This window comes from Stegodyphus dumicola, chromosome 2 (genome assembly GCF_044657685.1).
Source record: "Stegodyphus dumicola isolate Sdum_Otavi_A_Nest chromosome 2, ASM4465768v1".
Taxonomy (NCBI): domain Eukaryota; kingdom Metazoa; phylum Arthropoda; class Arachnida; order Araneae; family Eresidae; genus Stegodyphus; species Stegodyphus dumicola.
Window position 1 is genome coordinate 189,170,986 of NC_140769.1, and position 19,226 is coordinate 189,190,211.

General features: G+C 31.3%; 2 protein-coding genes across 10 annotated transcripts in view; one reads left to right on the forward strand and one right to left on the reverse strand.

Annotated features, from left to right (window-relative positions):
* LOC118191423 (GDP-fucose protein O-fucosyltransferase 3-like) overlaps positions 1 to 19,226 on the forward strand; it is a 143,799-nt gene that overhangs the window by 61,588 nt on the left and 62,985 nt on the right. The gene's annotated exons all lie outside the window — the stretch shown is intronic.
* The window catches only part of LOC118191457 (coiled-coil domain-containing protein AGAP005037-like), a 769,544-nt gene continuing 756,155 nt past the window's right edge, over positions 5,838 to 19,226 (reverse strand). For all 8 annotated transcript variants that reach the window (XM_085811562.1, XM_085811561.1, XM_085811564.1 and 5 more), the window contains one exon: positions 5,838 to 18,806. In XM_085811562.1, coding sequence (XP_085667688.1) covers positions 18,414 to 18,806 — 393 coding nt within the window. In that variant the 3' untranslated portion in view covers positions 5,838 to 18,413. The remainder of the gene's footprint in view (positions 18,807 to 19,226) is intronic.

Sequence of the window (19,226 nt, forward strand, 5' to 3'; positions counted from 1 at the left end):
AGGCTTATTATACACTGGTGTGCAAAAATTAAGGACGAAGTCGAAAAATTTGCATAACAGCTGAACGAAGAGGCAGAGCGGACAAAAAGACCAATCACGAGATTAAGTAAGGTGATGTACGGTAGCACATGCGCAGATATGCAGGTAGACGTAATGGGGGAGTATCTGAGTAGTATAAAGCATGTTGTCGGTGTAAGATCAGTATTTCTGGCAAAGATATTGCACGCCGTATAGCAGTTAAAATCACACCGAGTTGCTGCCTCAGCGAGAAATGGCGAATAATCAATCTGTTAGACGACATCTGGATGCTTTTACCCGAGGTCGAATCTTTGGGAAGTTGGAGGAAGGCCGCAGTGTGACAAGTGTGGCTGCAGAGTTCGGAATTGCTCAAAGCATCGTTTCACGACTTTGGAGACAATTTCAAACTACAGGAACAGCTACCCGGGGGTTTAATAGTGGTCGTCCACGAGGAACCACACCCGCAGATGACCGGTATATTGCCTTACAGGCCAGAAGAAACAGGCGGCAGACAGCGAGAGAAATCGCTAGACACACGACACAGGCGACTGGACGACCGATATCGCGTTTTACCGTGGCCAGAAGACTGCACGATGCTGGTCTGTTTGCACGACGCCCTGTACGGTGCGTACCTCTAACGCCTGCCCATCGGAGAAGGCGTTCTCTGTGGTGCCAGGAACACCGGAATTGGAGAGACAATGAATGGGGACAAGTACTCTTTACAGATGAGAGCAGATTCAGTCTGAGTAGCGATTCTCATCGCATACTCATCTGGAGAGAGCGGGGAAGCCGCAATCATCCCTCGAACATCATTGAAAGGGACAGGTATGGAGGTGGCAGTGTTCTCGTTTGGAGAGGCATCATCCTTGGTAGTCTTACAGACCTTCACATCTTCGACACAGGTTCAGTCAACGGGACCCGTTATTGTAATGAGATTCTTCTTCCATATGTGCGTCTTTTTACAGGCGCTATGGGTCTGCAGTTCCTTTTCATGGACGATAATGCACCATGTCATCGCACAGTAGCCCCCGAACAGCTCTTAGAGAGTGAGGATATTGAACGTATGGATTGGCTGGCATGTTCTCCGGATCTCAATCCCATCGAGCATGTATGGAATTTTCTAGGCAGACTCTTGGCGCCTCGTAAACGATTCCGGAGCTTCGATTGGCGCTGCAAGACGAATGGGCAGCAATGTCTCAACAACTCATTGACACCCTCATTCTCAGCATGGGCAGACGCTGTGAAACCTGCCTAGCAGTCAGGGGAGATCATATCCCCTATTAAAGACCGGATGTTTCTTGCTGGACACCCATCACAGGGATGTTTCTGCCTTCAGTCGCATTGCGCTCCGTGCTACTTTTTCAATAAAGCTTCTTTTTATCCCCTTGATTTCTCTTTTAGTAAGTGTTGCTTACATTACTCATGTCCTTACGTATTGGGGATATTACGGTATTAAATGTGTTGATTTGGAGAGCTTTTGTACAAAGTTATATTGAAAAAACCGTCTCATCCTTAATTTTTGCACACCAGTGTATGTTATGCATCTCCGGCATATGCAAGCGCTATTGAAGGAAATATTCTTAGGCTCCAAAAAAGTAATTCAAGATCTTGATCTGAGAATAACCACGAACTCTGATATCCACATTGTTGATCAAGACTGAAGGGTATTGACAGGAATGAAACTTGTTCATTGAACAGTGATTAAAATCAGTTTGTTCAGAAGCATTATTCTGTATAAATTGTCTTGCCATTTTTATCAATTGATTATCTCAAAATAGTAAAGTCAAACTGGATGTATGATCATCTCTGACAAAAATGGCAATCTCACATCCTGATATTTTAAAATTTACCAATTTACTAAAATCCTGAATAGAAATATTTAAAATTTTTTTTTGTCAATTGCACAATCTATTGGCATATTGCACACATAAAAAATATTGAACTAAAAATTGGTTACCATTTTAATTATCAAATTTTAAGTTATAATATTTTAATCCTAAAATTTAGTGTGAAATTTGGGCCTGTTTAAGAGAGATCAGTTTCTTTATGTCTGGTATTATTTTCGCTTAGTTTTAACCACAAGTTCGGATCCACTTTTAATTTCATCTTGCATTTATTTTTCAAATATAACATGGGAAAAAAAATCCTTGTTCGCACAAAACAAAAAGGCAATAAAAATTTAATAACTTTATTTGAAATGCCGTTAAATCCTTTTTTTCGGTTCAGCCTGAAGTTATGAAATTTTTTTTTTTTTTTTTTTTTAATATATCTTCTGTTAGATTTCGATCACAGAAAATTTCTAACATTCCCCCCCCCTTCATGAGATAAAATTTCAGGTACATTTGAACAAAATGGATTTCGAATCTAATTTACTTTTTCATAATCCTTGGGAAAATACATGTTGAAATTATTTATCAGTGAAAAAGAGTTTTATGTCTGATGAAGGATTCCTTTATTTTCAAATTATTTTCGGTTAGAAAACTTTTTAAAAGGTTGAAAAAGCTTAAAATATTATTATCCAATGCTTTGATTGTAGAGTCATTAGGTTAATTGGAAGCAGAAAAGATGAAAAATTAGCAACCGCCTTCGCCAGGAATCGAACCACAGACCTCTGGAATACCGGCCCAGCGTGCTACCGTTACACCACGAAGGCACGCTAGGGAAGTGGGAGAAATACCTTATATACTCCCCTTTTTAAAGGGCGACTAGCGTTTTAGGGTACCTAGTCGCCAAATCCTGTGTGCGGAGAATCATCATCCACAACCCTTTTAGTTCGGGCGCCACTGTAGAGTCATTGGAATTTTTTTAGAGGCAGAAAAGATGAAAAATTAGCAACCGCCTTCGCCGGGAATCGAACGACGGACTTCTGGAGTACCGGCCCAGCGTGCTACCGTTACACCACGAAGGCACGCTAGGGAAGTGGGAGAAATACCTTATATGATTAGCTCGAGTTTTTTTTATCATTGCATTTAGGTAAACACATTTTAACAATTTGTCCTTGTAATCCTAAATTAAATTCATTTAACTTTCCAAAAATATCAATGGCAATTCTTAGGCTTACTAGGTAACTAGCTTCCAAAGTTTTTTCACTTTGTCCTTGTAATCCTAAATTCAGTTCATTTAACTTTCCAAAAATATCAGTGGCAATTCTTAGGCTTACTAGGTAACTAGCTTCCAAAGTTTTTTTCACTTTGTCCTTGTAATCCTAAATTCAGTTCATTTAACTTTCCAAAAATATCAGTGGCAATTCTTAGGCTTACTAGGTAACTAGCTTCCAAAGTTTTTTTCACTTAAAGTAACAAAAACCTTTCATTACTTGTTTGCTATTTTTGAACTCCGATAATTTCCTCTTAAAATATTCTTCAGATTTATCCTTTAAACTGGAATGCTTAGATACAAGATGTCTTTTAAGAAAAGTCTCTGCAAAGTTCTCTGCACATTCAGCAAAATATCGATAATAGTCGATTGAGGGCCGGCACCACTTCTGTTCGTATGCGCCGATCTATGGATTCTGCAGTACGTCTAGATAGATATTCTGGTGTTTCGCCACTATTTCCATCAACGATTCATCTAGACCAAATTCTATGCATAGTGGATACATCTACGTGCGTTTCAGCAGCGATACGAAGGTAAGACCAATCAGCCGTTCGTAAACCTACAATTTCAGGCTCTCGTAAAATCGTCCGTTTGCCGGAACTGCCTATGGTGTCATCGTCTACGCATCTTTCTTTTCATTCAAAATTCGTATCTTCTGTCGTTTCTTTTCCCTTTTATCTCGCGTTATAATCATGTGACCAACTTGCATCTTATATCATCTGCATGACTTGTTCCGCTACGTATTTCCCGAAATTTATATTTTTATATTGCTGAATCTTCATGGTGTTGCGTTTTCTATGTCGGGCAGTGTATAATAATAAACTTAAAGTATCTAACAATCGTTTGCGACTGGCATTTCTGAATGTAAATATAAGTGTGTGCAGAGTAAAATTTCTTATTTGAACCGAGACGTAGATCATTATGATGCAGCAAGTTGTGGATATCTAATTTAGCGCTTTGAATACGAACTTTCGAAAACAAATTGGAATTTTTGATTTTTCTTCAGCACTGTCATCTGACGCCTTAGCGCTTTCAGGTGTTCAGATAGGATCGCTTAAGTGAGACTAAGAACATTTTGTGTTTAATATGTGCTAAGTATCGCTAAGCTTTTATATAAATGTAAATGGTAAAGGCGCTATTTGCTTCTTCCCATCTCAGTTTTATAAAAGAAATTTTAAAATGATAAGCGAAAAAGTGTAAGATAATCTCAAAATTGTAAAAAAGAATTATTTTGTTGATTGAGAAGCATTTTTCATTCAAACATGCTAATTAAAAAGTAGACCGAAGAAATATCAGGCGATAATCTAAAATAATATTAACAATAATTCGAAAATATGAATTTTTGTTTTCCTTAAGAAAGTAGCACATTATAAATATAAAAAGAATGTGATATGAGATTATATATATATAAGATGTCCCCAGAAAATATATATAGGAAGCATTCATCCATATTTGTAGCATAGTATATATTAAACGCATTATTTTTCTAAAAAAGTGTTCAATTTTATGTTATGCTTATAATGAAATTAATAGTTCAAAATTTTCTCGTTACCATTAAAATGTAAAGTGCACAAAAACGCTATATGATTATTATAATGTTCACTTAACTATATTATTCATTTTTTATATAAGAACTGACGTAAAAATATGAATTCATTGAAAACATTTCTTTAGTGCAATGTAATTGAATATTTCGTCGACTTTTACATATTTTCTACTTAAAATAACTTCGTTTGAAGCTGAATGTCTAACGTTTGTTGAGTATACATCGTATGAAATTAATTTGTAATTAAAAGTTCAATAAACAAGAAATATTAGAAATAGTTACTACGTGTGATATATTTTCTTTGAGTGAGTCATTTGAAAACCATCATAAATTAAAAAAAGTATTCAATATTTTAAACTCGTATTGCTACAAACTGATATGAATGATCGATATTGTGTATAGTTTTCCTTCACAGCATTCGCAATAGTAGTTATGCTTCTGCTGATGTGTATTTATTAATAATGCTATCAAAGTTTCTTAATTGAATAGTTAACTGCGGTAAGAATTATGGCCTTTTACAAGAAATCAGGAAATTCCAAATCAGAAATGTAAACATTATTTTAATACAAAGGAAAATCTACCTTGATAATTGCTGTTGACTCATCTCTTCTTCAGAAAGTAGAATCCCCAAACTTCCTACCTATTTAGATTGGTGTTGTTTTGGTAGAAAAATTATAAATTGAAGATTCAGATTAAATCAGAATGAATTTGTTGTTTCATAAAAGTTGTATTCAGAATCTGGAATCATTAGTGGTTCAGTGTAAATATGCAGGGACAAATTTTTTGTTCCTTAAAAATTGCAATCAAATAACTTAGATAGGAAGAGAAAAAAAAAAATTCAGCAGAATTTTGTCACTGCTTAAGGTAACAGCAGAAAAAATGTGGCATTATTTAGGTGACATGTCTGTTTTGATTGATACACATAATTCTTTATAGGATTAGAAATTAACAAAAATCTACACATAAACAAGAATAATAAGATACAGTGAAACCGCCCTAAGACGCCCATCCATACGAATTTATTGTTCTACCTTAGAGAATAATTTTATATTTATGTTAAATGCCATTATTTAATTATGTTCTTAACAGGTGGTCGCTGTGAGAGGTTTCAATGTATTAAAAAAAATGCTTTTACGATGAAGGGCTCTAATCGTTTAAAAAAAATAGAAAACAAATGTAGAAATAAAATCGTAACTTTATATTTTGATTCTGAAAAGAAATTTTACACGTTACCTTTTTTAAATGAGCTTGTAACTTTTTTTTATAAATATGCACATAATCGTACATATTTATGTCACAGATACCTAGACTTAACAATCGCTAAAATGCAAATAAAGTTTCTAATTTACAACAATATCTTTTTTAAAAAATGTATTTACAGAATCAATGAAAATAATAAAATTGAATATCTTTATAATTATAATTTCTCATCATAAAAATACGATAGTATTACAGTAGATTTTAATAAAACCATTAAGTTTATGATAAATAAAGTAAGGCTGAAGGATTCTTACATCTTTATTTAAGGACTGTATTAGTAAGAAATTATATTGAGTCCTTTTTATATAACGGTGATAATGATTTCTTAAATGTGCATCTTATTTTTGTATTAGGCTTAGTAGGCAGTTAGTAATGACAAAAGATTAAACAAACGGGAAATTGCATTTTTTCCTACTTCGCTCAAAGCCGTTGCATCCACAATGATCCTTTTCTATGTATTATCATGAATGCTATTTGCGTGGTATTAAAGCATAGAAATGATCCTCATTGCAGTTGGTGAACATAGAATATTTTGTATCTTATGATATTAAATTATAAAACTGGAATTTTCTAATATAAAATAATTCCACAATTTATTATTTCATTATTTAAAAAACTGATGTATGAAGTATAAATTTCGCTATATTAGAAAAATAATTTTTCCAAGAAATTATACTTTAACAGATTTATAACACTGTTTATAAATATTTATTTTATAAACTGATGTAAATACTAAATTTTATTTCTTTTGCATTGCTACACATTTTCAGTATATTTATTTTTCATTGCCATAAACTTATTATTCTAATTTTTTATAATTTTGTAAATATTTTTTCTGTTCTTATATATTGCTGTGAATATATAAGTTTACATACCTTTTGTTTTATATTTATATATATGATTGTTCTGATATGTTTTAAGCAAAGAAATATTGCGTATATAACTGGCTTATAAGCGATTAAGTACGTAAAAGTTGATGCTAATAACCGTTATGGAAGTAAAGTTGAGAGGTTTGGAACTCACTGACAATTTGATGACACATGGTGCAGGATTCAGCAGAATATAGCCGCATTTTCGAAATATTTCGATATTTTGGTTTGGTGCAAATGGCAAAAGCTGATAGGACGTTTCCTAGCTTTCTTTTTTGTAGGAAATCTAATCTTTTGTAGGATTATCTTAAGGAAGCCGAATGCCTATTAGCACTCCGTTGGAGAGTTTATAAAATTGTTCTTGAATTTAATAAATGGGTTTGCATTTTTACTGTGTGATTTTTAACGTAGCTTCTGTCATTGGACATTCGATATTTTAATATTTTTTACAGTACTTTTGACTTTAGAATTTCCGATTTATAACTGAAATTACACCTGTTCTATCCAAGATTTCCGTGTTGTTTCTTCAACGACATTGAAGCTATCTCAGTTTTTCAAAGCTTTAAGATTTTCCTAGCACTGGATTTATCATTTAATCAATCAAGAACGAAGTATCTGAGAAAAGAAAAATCTTATTATTCATTTCATTAATAATTTCTTCCGTACCTGTTTTATTCACAAAAAGATATTCCAGTTCTTCCAAATATTTTATAACTGAAAACTTAACTATAAATCATTCTTTCTATTGATAATGTAGTTTTTTTTTAATTTAGATATTTTCTAGTAATGTAAAGCTATATTTTTATGTGATTGTTCATAAAATTGCTTCAAAAGTTTTGACAGTCAATCAGAACACAATTGAATATTTAATTTGCTTTAAAAATTAATATTCATTTTAAATTTATTTATAGAAATGAATTTATTAAATGTGTATCACAATAAGGAAATTTACACAATAAGTAAATTCAGTTTATTCATTTTTAATTTAATAAACGAAAATTTTATTTAGTAATCCAAAATATAAAATGTTGCTTAAATATCAAATGTATACCAAAATATCCGTAACGTTTTAATTTATACAACGGAAAAACAAATCATTCCGTCATAATATTGGTATTGCATTTTTAAAATTAGCTTTTAAATAAAATCTTATGAAAAAATAGTTAAAAAAATTTTTAAAATTAAGAATATTTACGATTCTCTGTCACATATTCCTCCAGTGTTACTATATTTAGATGAAAATTTCTTCCATATACCTTATAAGTTGTGTACAAAAACAAAGCAGTTACTTCTTAAAATTGTAAATGCCATTATAAAGAAAGTTATTAATATGAATTAGTGTGAGAATTCACTTCATGAACAAGGATTTACATATAATTCAGCTTTCTTCTTCTCTTTTTACAGTTTTATCCTAAGAAACGTGAAATATTAAATAAATTAACTTTTAGCCATTAATATAAGAAAATCGATTTTTCTATATTTTGAGTCACTTTGTCTGGAGTGAACAAATGACCTAGAAAATAAAACAGGAAAATATTTTTTTAAAACTTTTTTTCAAAATTAATTTTTAACTAATTAAAATTTTTAAAATTAATATAAATTATTTTTAATTTAATTTTTAACTATTTTTTAACTAATTTTTTAACTCTAATGTGTTAATGAAGATTTGTTTCATTTTTCCTTATAATTAATAGAAAAACAGGAATTCTATTTATTTACATTAAAGTTTTTAGTAGACTCCTAAAATCAGGAAGGAAAGTGGATTCCACCATTGCAAAAATCCTTTCTTTTTATTTTAAAGGTATATTGAAAATTTTTGAATTACAGTTATTAAAATTTAACATTATTAAATTGAATTTAAAATATTAAGACATGGATAATTTTGTAAGATACACACGAATTTTTTGTATACTTCAGGTACATTTATTTTGTAATTAAAAAAAATAACTCCCAAAACTACAACTGTTTATTAGCTTTTGATGTACTGATAAAGAGATAATAACAATGACGCTGTTAAACAATGAGACCTTTAGAGGAATAATGCTTACTGATTATCTGTTGCAGAAGAAGGTAAACAGGATTAAACTATTTAAGATTACTTCTGAAGTGGCTACCGTATAGCTGCATTGTATATAAAAGTTTCAAGCATATTTTAAAACACAACATTAAGATATAAGTATATTTGACTTGAAGGACCAGTGTGGAAGCTAAGGCTTCTGCGGCTGCTGTTTAGGCTTCTGTGTATATATACACATAAAGCACAAGACTTCCGTTCTCTTTTTTTCCAGTTATAATTTCAATTGCTCTTATACTTTCATTTGCAATTAGACCAACAGGCGAGAAAAAACTTTTCTGTAAGTCGTAGATAATTTGATTACACGAATATTGAAACTTATATCTTTTCTCTCGTACATTTTTGAAGTGATGAAATATTTTTGATTGACACTAAACTTCTACAAATATGAAAATGTTATTGAAAATTCTAGTAACAATACTATTACTATTAAACATGAGTAAATTCAAAAGTGAATTCTTAACAAATTAATTCTAAATTCTCCATAAAAATTTGTGCATAGTTTTTCTTTAGACACTTTCTATGTTGTCATTATTAAGCAATATCAGTATATTCAGTATTTGAGCTGCCATTTTAAGATGAACGTTCTAAGAGATGAAGCCTCCATACTTTTTCTATTTCAAATTATAGTTATATATATGTATAGAAATGAAATGCACATTTTTAATAATAATTTCTGAAAAATACCTCATTCAGATTCATTTAAAAATATTTTTTAGATTTAAATAATATTTTAGGCTGTTTGAAATTTGTAATTTGAAGGTTTCTTTACCAGATAATCATATCATTGTCACGAGCAATTATACATGACCAATTCATGAGCATTATTAATCAACTAATATACATTTATATGCATCAACATATGAATGTTTTGAACAAAATACATTAGTAAACATGTTTTGTATGCTGGAATAGAATTTCGAATAGACTTTCAGTTGATATAATATAACATGTAATCTTATTTATTAACAAGTGAAAACTCGATAAATATATATTTTTGTTCAACATTTTCAATCAGATATGTAAGCGCCTTTTTCTTTTGAACATTGAAAAAAGTAATTGTTATTCAGAACACCACAAAAACATTGACAACAATATTTATCAGAAATGAATATCCATAAAAATTACTACGATTTTATTCCATAAGAACATCATTCGCAACGCCGAACACTGATGCCCTATTCGGTTTAAATCGTTCTCGAAAGTTCTTTTCTTTTAAAATATTGAAATTTAAGTAATATCTGTAATAAAAAAGTCGAAAGATGGAATTTTATAAATAATGATTGACCAGACGCCCAGACGATTGACCAGATGGAATTTTATAAATAATGATTGACCAGATGCCCTGCCGGACGTATTAAAATTTCAGTTATATATACAATTTTCAATTAATTTTCTATTAGATTTGCAGAAAAATATAACATCATTTCTTTTTAACTCAAATTTAAGACTTTTAAATTTAGTATAGAAATAATAGTACGCTTAAATTCAAAATTATTTGCATTTCATTGTGATAACTTAAAAATTTAAAGTGGATAACTGAATGTTGATATTTTATTTCAAATATCTTGAAAAAGATTTGTTTCAAATATCTTGAAGGAATCGTATGAATTTAAATATATTTTGACAAACTTTCAAAATAATTTGAAATGCACCTGACAGAAGTTAATAACTACGAGTGAATTAAAGGCATTTCTCTCACTGAAAAGGAAACATAACTCTAAAACAGTTTATGAATCTGAGATAGGCCGTAGAAAATCGAATAAAAGATAACAGTAAGTATTAATAAAAATAAAATTTTATGACACGTATTTTTTAAATAAGGAACTGTGATTTGAGCATTGAACTTCAATGAATATTAATGATGTTAGATTTTTATAAACAGATATGTAATTACTTTCGATCAGACTGTATATATGCTCACGATTAGTCGTTCTCAAAATTCCATTAAAAATAATTTAATGAGCGAATTTCTTCTACTATGCATCCCAGAAAATCATAATATTAACACAACCTTTCTTTACGTGCATTTCAAGGAACTAATTAGAACAACTTAGGCAGAGCAGAGTTCGGCGTAGCTTCACATTAAAATTTCAATGAAATGCAACCAATAACATTGCGTGTGTATAGAAATTTTGAGTTTGTTCATAAAAGTTTGTTTTTCTGACTAGTAAGAAATCATAATCTAATTTCATTGAGCCTTCAACAGAGATCACCTAGACGGATCTTCTGTTACAGCAGCAGTCGAAGCATCGAACAAATGTCTACTTATAAACAAGAGGGCTAAAATCCTTTTACAGACAACATATTAGTAGAGGGAGTTTTTCTGTACAATAACATCTAGCGCGGCAGCAGAAGGTAAATTTCTAAACGTTAGAATTATCAATATACACGACGCTCCGTTTAGCTAATCGGCGTAGAGGTCTTGACATGAAACAAGGACCTCGACTTGACTTCTGGACGCGACTTTATTATTGATTGTGACCCTCTTCGCCGAACATCTTCGTCGACAAATGCAGGAAGAAGCAATATTTTTAAATTATTAATTTGAAACATTTTTATTAGAAAATACTAACCGTAGAAAACACAGAATTTTTGGCATTCGTCATGACGATAAACATCATCTCCAAGAACTGACAATTGTTTATCGCTTGCCTTAGAGATATATACATTTTTAATGCTACATAACTGACCACAATAAAACGTAAAACTGTCACTTGCGAAGTAATCGGTTGAAGAAGATAAACTAAATATCTTAGAATTTGCATCTGCTTTTGATGGAAGTTTCGAACATTGAATATATGCTGCAAAGGAGTGTGCCAACTTTGAATTTTCAATATTTTTGAAAAAAAAAAAAAAAAAAAAAAAAAAATGCGTACGATTTTCTCATTTTAAAATGTATAATAATAAAAAAATTAGCTAAATTGTTGCTGGTAAGCAAATAAAAATATATAAATTGTAACGATATTTGACGACGCAGTGCCATTTGGCAATTGCCCCGAATTTCAAAATCCTATTTTTCGAGCTCCCAAATGATCGATTCTCAGAACACAATTGTAAAAGAATAAACTAATAAGATGCTTGCAGAATCTTAATTTGCATTCGTAACGTGTGTGTTAAGAATTTTAAAACGCAATAAGATTTGGCTATCTGCTAGGAAATAATAAGAAAATACTAATAGAGTGGGAAATTTTTAAAGTGAAATATTAATTACAGATTTTTAAATTTTTAAAACTTAATAACGGTTGTACGAATTGTAGAAAGCAAAAGGTGTAATAAATATCAAAATTAAACGAAAATTTGCTCAGGATTTGACCTAGTAAGTCCACTTTACATTTTTATTTATATACATTCGCTGTTCAGACACGTTTTAGACGATTTTTCTTTGCTATTAAATAAACGATCAACTGCTTGGAAATCGTCTTTTTAACTGCAAATATATGTTTTTTTAACTGCGTTATATTTTTAAAAGTATAAATTATTGTTTGCTACAGGACAGTTTTGTTTTCAGACAAAATAGCACATTTAAAGAAGCAATGGATGGAAGGCTATTATTTGTGCTTTTTTCTAACGAAATTATTCGTATCTAGTTATTAAAAAATAACGTGAAAGCCATGGATTTTTTATATATAAAGCTAAGATAAGTAATACTGTCAACAAGAAAGAGAAAAAAGTCGAGGGTTTGGCTTCGAGGAGAAAAGTTGTTCCAAACATATATATATTAAAAAAAAAAGAATGTTGCAAAGGTAATGCTGAAAGAAAATCTCCCAAGTCAAAACAAAATCATTAAAATGCTCAACGTCAACTAGAAACAAAGTAAGTAATGTCTATTTGAATCTCAAAAAGGCGAAAAAACATAATGTGCATCGTCTTTCAGCGCGACATATCTCCGAACGCAGAACGCGCTGCAGAATTCTTTATGAGAAACATTTATCTGGATTAAAATGGAAAAAATGTTGCCACAACAGATGAAACTTGGATGTATTTAAATGACTATCAACAAAGAGGAAAAAAAAAAAATTCTTAAAAATGGCTAAAAAATTCTAAAGAATGTTTTTCAAAGGAATAGGATTGTTTCTGGTTTTTCATATAACGGTATAGAAATGCTGAGATCAATTCCGTTTGTTATTAGAACATATTTTATATCCAGTTTTAAAGTATGAAATACCTCCTGTTTACCCACAGTGCCATCAATCAGTAGAACTGCATTAAGACAAAGCAAGCAACCACACGTCAAAATCCACTGTAATTTCCTGGAAAAAATGGAGCAAAAAACGGGTATGAAGGTCATAAATCCCTTCACTCATATCCCGATTAAATCTCCTGATAATTACTTCATGGGTCTTTGCGCTTTTGGACTTTTAAAAAATGGATTATCCAAACGTCGACCTTCCTTGGACTTTGGAAAGCTATTCAAGAGAAATGGTATAAAATACCGCTTCCGATACTGCAAAAGGCTTTATTATATTGAAATTACAGGGTAGAAAGATAGTGAAGAATAAGGGTTATCAAATATCACTTTTAAAACACAAAAATTTTAGGTAAAACATTTATGTAAATGCAATGAAAATTGTCTGAAAAATGTGCGAACAGCTTTCGTATAATATAATGTGTATTAAACACGATTTAATTTAATAACGTTAAAATTAAGCAAGACAGATATTTAAGGGTTGAAAAATATGGCAAAAATTCAGCAAATTAACGCTGTGCAAATGGTATAGGTTTCATACGATAATTAATACGCTGATTATGTATTATTGTAATATACAGATAAAAATACAGTGAAGGAGTGATAAAAATAGTAACACTATTATATATATAATGTATAATATTGTACTGAATGAAATTATCAGGTTGAGAATTTTAAGAAACTGCAATTTGATGAACCAAACAACTGTATCAATAGTTTGCTTTTTACAAAATATGACGTAAGTAATTACAATCTCTAACCTAAGTAAAATGTAAGAAATTCGATGACCTCATATTAAAGTGTAGATCGAGGAAGTGATTTAGATAAACAATAAAGTTATTTGTATTGACTAGAATATTATAAATTAAATCAATGCATAAGGAGTACAAAAATTTGCAAATGATCTTGCTTATTTAGAAGCACACAATGCTAAAAATTACATGCAAAATCGATATAAATTGTCAACTAAAATACGCAGTTTTAGCTACTTTTGGTGATGCAGTGCTGTTATACATTTGGAGATGAATGATTTTCCAAAATTTCATAATACTGCCATTTAATGTCAAAAATTTTGCATTTGGCAATCACAAACTTGAAATTCATGCTTCTGAATTATGTTTACCTATATATTGGGACTAATTTTAACTGGAATCGTTCTTTTTGAATGTCCAGAATTAGCTATAGTGTTATAAAACCAGTTTGGAGTTTAAACTTGGAAGATCTTTCTTGTGAATAGTTAAGAAGATGTAATTATCCTCTAATTCTGATCAATCAAATAGAGACGTCATAAAGAAATTTCGAATAAATTTTCATTAATTAATTAATGAACTAACATTTGAAATGCCGTTTGTAATACTTCTGTGCCTATTTTCAAATCATAATTTAGTCACAACTTATGCTATCCTATTTCATTTTATTAAGTTAAAAACACTTTTAGCGAAGCATTTAAGATTTTCAAACACGACACTTTGATTTCAAGAAGCAATGCTTACTCATTTCTAGTATTCAGATAACCACCGAACCTCTCCTTATTTAATGTCGTTTAACAAAATAAATGTTTTCGTAATTTTTGCTTCTCTTTATTTTCTGCACATTATGAATATTTTTAAATAAGACTCTAAAAAACTGTGACTAATGGAATATGTTTCCTGAGTTCACGTTTTTAATGTTTATATTAAGAGTTAATGCATTTCTAATATAATAAATTAAGCATTTGGATATAAAATTTCAAAACATTTTTCGACTTCTTGTAAATATATTTCATTGCTTATTGTTATTTTTTTTTCTTCTGATATTAACATACGCTTATGCTAGCTAATGCATTGCAACTGCTAATAAGATATTAATAAAGTTACTACTTGTAGCTATTTGTGCTTCTATCTGATTTATTCATGAAATCACAGAACTCTGGGACTGAGTAGGAACTAACTCATATATTAAAGTTTTTGCAGGAAAACCTTACGTAATTCTAAAATCTAATCAAATTACAGTAACAATTGGAAGCCTGAAATTTTTAATTTCAGCATTGGAGAAAGTGACACTGAATAAATGAAACAATTACTTAAATGACACTTTCCGAAGCGTAATTTCGCGAACGGGCTGGCCGCATGGGTGTTTTCGTGGTTTTCTCCATGTGTAACGTGTATACGAGCCAGTTTCCCTTAGAAAGTCCTCCACGAAGGCATCCCTCCCCTTAGGCAGATAGCCCTTGTGTGCTTTGCCATAATTAAATACACCACACCACCGAAGCTTAATTAGCTTTCTCTTCATTTAATGTAATGTTCTAGTTAAAAAGAATGCATCTAATATCAGGTAATTAATAAGTTTAATAAATAAATCATAGCTTTTGATTTCATATAGATGAATTTCACCAGGAGGTGGGGTAGAAGTAGTCAATCATCGCACAGCGTACACACATTTTCTAAAATATTTATAGAAATGGACTTTCGCATAATCACGTGAAATTTTATTTAATTATAATTAAAAAATATTTTGATGAAGGGTTTAAAATACAGAGTTATTCATAAATTCATGAAATATTTTAGATATTTATAATAAATAAATTACTCAATCTTTATCAAATTCGATTAAAATGGAATAAAAGTAAACTTGCAAGTCTTTTTTTTTTTTTTTTTTTACAGAATTTATAAATGCTGAATACATATTTTAAAAATGTCCATCTTTGTTGACACAATAGGGACATCAATAAGATAATTCGCTTCATCCAACACAAATGCGGTTTATCACGAACAATTAGAGCCATAAACCGCCCAATAACGGCCGAGCGGTAAAGTCACTGAGCACTGGTAGTTCGACCGAAGTTCGAATTTCTGGCTGCAAGTGTGTTTACGCGTTTTTCGCCATGTGTAACTTGGATGCTATCTGATTTGTTTAAAAAAGTCCTGTAAGAAGGCATTCCTCCTCTTAAGCAGATATCCATCATGTGCTTTGCCATAACCAAAGAAACCAAGACAGACTTAGAGCCACAAACTCAGTGATACTTTTATGATGACCCGGAGAGGAGGAGAAAAGGAAGTATGGTGTCTTTGACGAACCTTCACAAGTAAAATGCCCCTTGGAATAAATCCGAAAACCATGTTAGAGCTGCATTAATGCTTCGTTCCCTAATCCTGCGCGGCGTCATATCCAACTCAGCGGTAAATTTTAATTAAGATCTCATACCTATTTTTGTAGCAAATTTTGACAAGATATCCTCGCAAAAAATCTCAATAATGGTTTCTGTGGCACTTAGCCAAACAACTGTTTTGTTAAAAGCGGTAATCATCATTCTTCTTATTAAACGGTACAATGAAACAGCATGTATAAAAAATTCTCCCAGTGATGCGTAGATGTTTGTTGTTTCAGCGAAGCTGAACTTATTAAGCTTTTGCTAAATAAGTAAGAGAAACGTAATGAGTTTACTTCTATTTGATTGTAGTAAAAATTGGAGCTGTTTGCCAAGTTTATCTATTAAGGATTTAAAAAATATTTTCGCGGATTTAGGAATAACCCCGTGTTTTAGAATTGCTACTGATCTTTCATAAATTGTTAAACTCAAAGTTTTATTAGATTTTATTTAAATGTAAAAGTTTCTCAGCATTTAGGGGGTTAGAGAGTGGTAAATTAAAACTTCATCAACGATCACTTAGAGTTATTGAACTAATTTAAGTACTTTATTGTGTTCAATTTAGTAGCAATGAAAAAATGATTTTAACAAGTTAATAAAATTTAAACTGATGTTTAATATTACACACTATTAGCAGAAGTAAAAATTTTTTATATCGTTCTTATGAAGATATAATTTTTTTATTAAATTAAGTATATCTGAACAAAAGAGATGTAAATTTAAAATATTCAGTAAACACAATTCAAGAACCTTTCCAACCGACCGCTTTGTAACTTATTACAATAGTTGTTTGGGAAGCAATTGAAGGAAAAGAATTTCTAAAAATATTATAAGGAAAATATAACAGTTATTTTAATTAATCTATCAGATTTTGTGATAGAGGATTTCAGTAGATTTTCGGGTAACACGCATGAGCAGCTTCTGCATTTGTCGACATTTCACGGAGCGAAAACTGAAACAATGGATCATTCCTGGCTGAGAAGCGGGTAATATCGCTAGAAAAGACTCGCGTCGATTACTTTGTTTATTCTAGGTATAAAAATTCTCTAGACCTTTCGTACCAGAGAACCAACTAGCTACAAAAATTGGAAATGTCGCTCCTACAAAGATCTTTCTCGTCGTTTCGCCGGCGGAATCAAAATGATCGTCGGACAGAATCGACTTTCTTGGTTTTTTTCTTCTAAAAAAGAAAACAGAAACGAACTTCACACGCGTCGAGTATAAAAACAGTTCCCGTTTTCCTGTCGGGACATGTACAGTGTTCGGGATTAGCACCGTGAGAGAATTAGATCGGGAAGCGGGAGTCACGTGGTCAGAGCTGCAAACTACCAAGGGGGGAAAAAAAAAAAAATCGCGGACTTATTTATAGCGTTCCGCTCTAAAAGAGGTTTGAAATTAACAATGCTTTGTAGAAAGTTCTCGCCAAAAGACGCGCCATATACATTTTTCAAAACACCAACAGTCGATAATGCTTCAAAGACTAGATTTCGATTCTTGAAACACAACAAAGAACAGGATTTTGTTCGGAGGCATATTTGTTGTCTATTTCACATCATTCCATTAGGGCGTTATATGAAATATTCGCAGAATAGAAATTTGCTGTCAGAAGCAGTTCTGTCATTGTAACACATATCATGTTCCCTAAGAGTTTTTCGATGCTCGTTAGGGATATCAAAAGTTCCATAAACATTCTTTAAAAGTATCCAGCTTATATATATATATAAATATACATATATTTTCATTTTCTCTAAGATATCATAGATCTATGATCTTCTCCAAAAAACTAAATCATCATTGTTTTATATAAATATCGAAAAACCAACCACAAACTTCAGTTCTGTACTTATTAAGCGGTGGGATAATGACATTCAGGCATATAATTCTAAACAAATAATATTGAAACATTTCTAAAATATTAAACTGAATATGAGAAGCAAATGCTTTAAAAACTTAAAGCCTCTACCTATATTATTTGACCGCTTCCGAAACTTCAAACCACGGCGTTGGGTGAATGACCGGAAACTCCCTCCCGGCTCCAAAATCCTGTCATAATATTGATTACAGTAACAGGAACGACTTAACGGTGAAAACTATCTCCGATAAAATTTACGTTCATTTGCTGAACCTGTCCGATAATCTTTTAGAAAAGGTGTAGATAATGGGCACAGCCGGCGTAAATGCGGATATTTTGTTCAATTTTCCTACATGGGCCGTACACAAAGTCAAAATTTATTTTAAAGAATATCTGTTTCAAAGATTTTGTTCGCGGGGCTCTGAGCACCCCCTTTACCGGGACTTGGAGAAGAGGAAGGTGATGTCTTGACTCCGGGAATAGGATTCGAGACTGAACCCGTGACGGCGAGGTGTTGCATGGATCCGGATGCGGCTGCCAGTGATAAAAGTCCTGCCTTGGACAAGATGTTGGACTCACTGCCAGTCTTCTTGAGGTCACCAGTTTTTGCACCAAAGCGGGCAAAAACTTGGCCTCTTTGGATCTGCTGCAAGCGCGTGTACTGTTCTTGGAGTTGTTTCTGCTTTCTTAACAACTCTTGGTGCCTCGCTTCTAAAAGCTCTTGTCTGTTCTTAGGGCCCTGAGAAGTCTTCTTCTGAGACGTGGAAGCGAAGACCTAAACATTAAAGAAACAAAACATAACATCTGTTTACCAAAAACTATTACTGAATTTTTAAAAAATTATGTGTGATTAAAGTTCCTTATGAAATAATATGTTTCCAAGTATTTTCAATAATATGATAGGAAGATACTAACTTTCAATTAATTTATTCATTCCAAAACAATTTTAAATGTACTGTAACTATTTTATATACTTTTTCTCTGAACGCCGCAATTAATATTGTTGTAAAGTTTGTAGACCTTTATATTTTATTTGCTTGAAATTTAAGTTTTATGCATTTTTGCAGTGTTACGTATTGTTTTCATTTATTTATATGCTGCAATTCACATAAAAAATTTGTTGTGTATTTTTGTGTAATCGGAATTTTGGCCATTCATTATCTTGTATTATTGTTTTCTAATTTCGAATCGACTG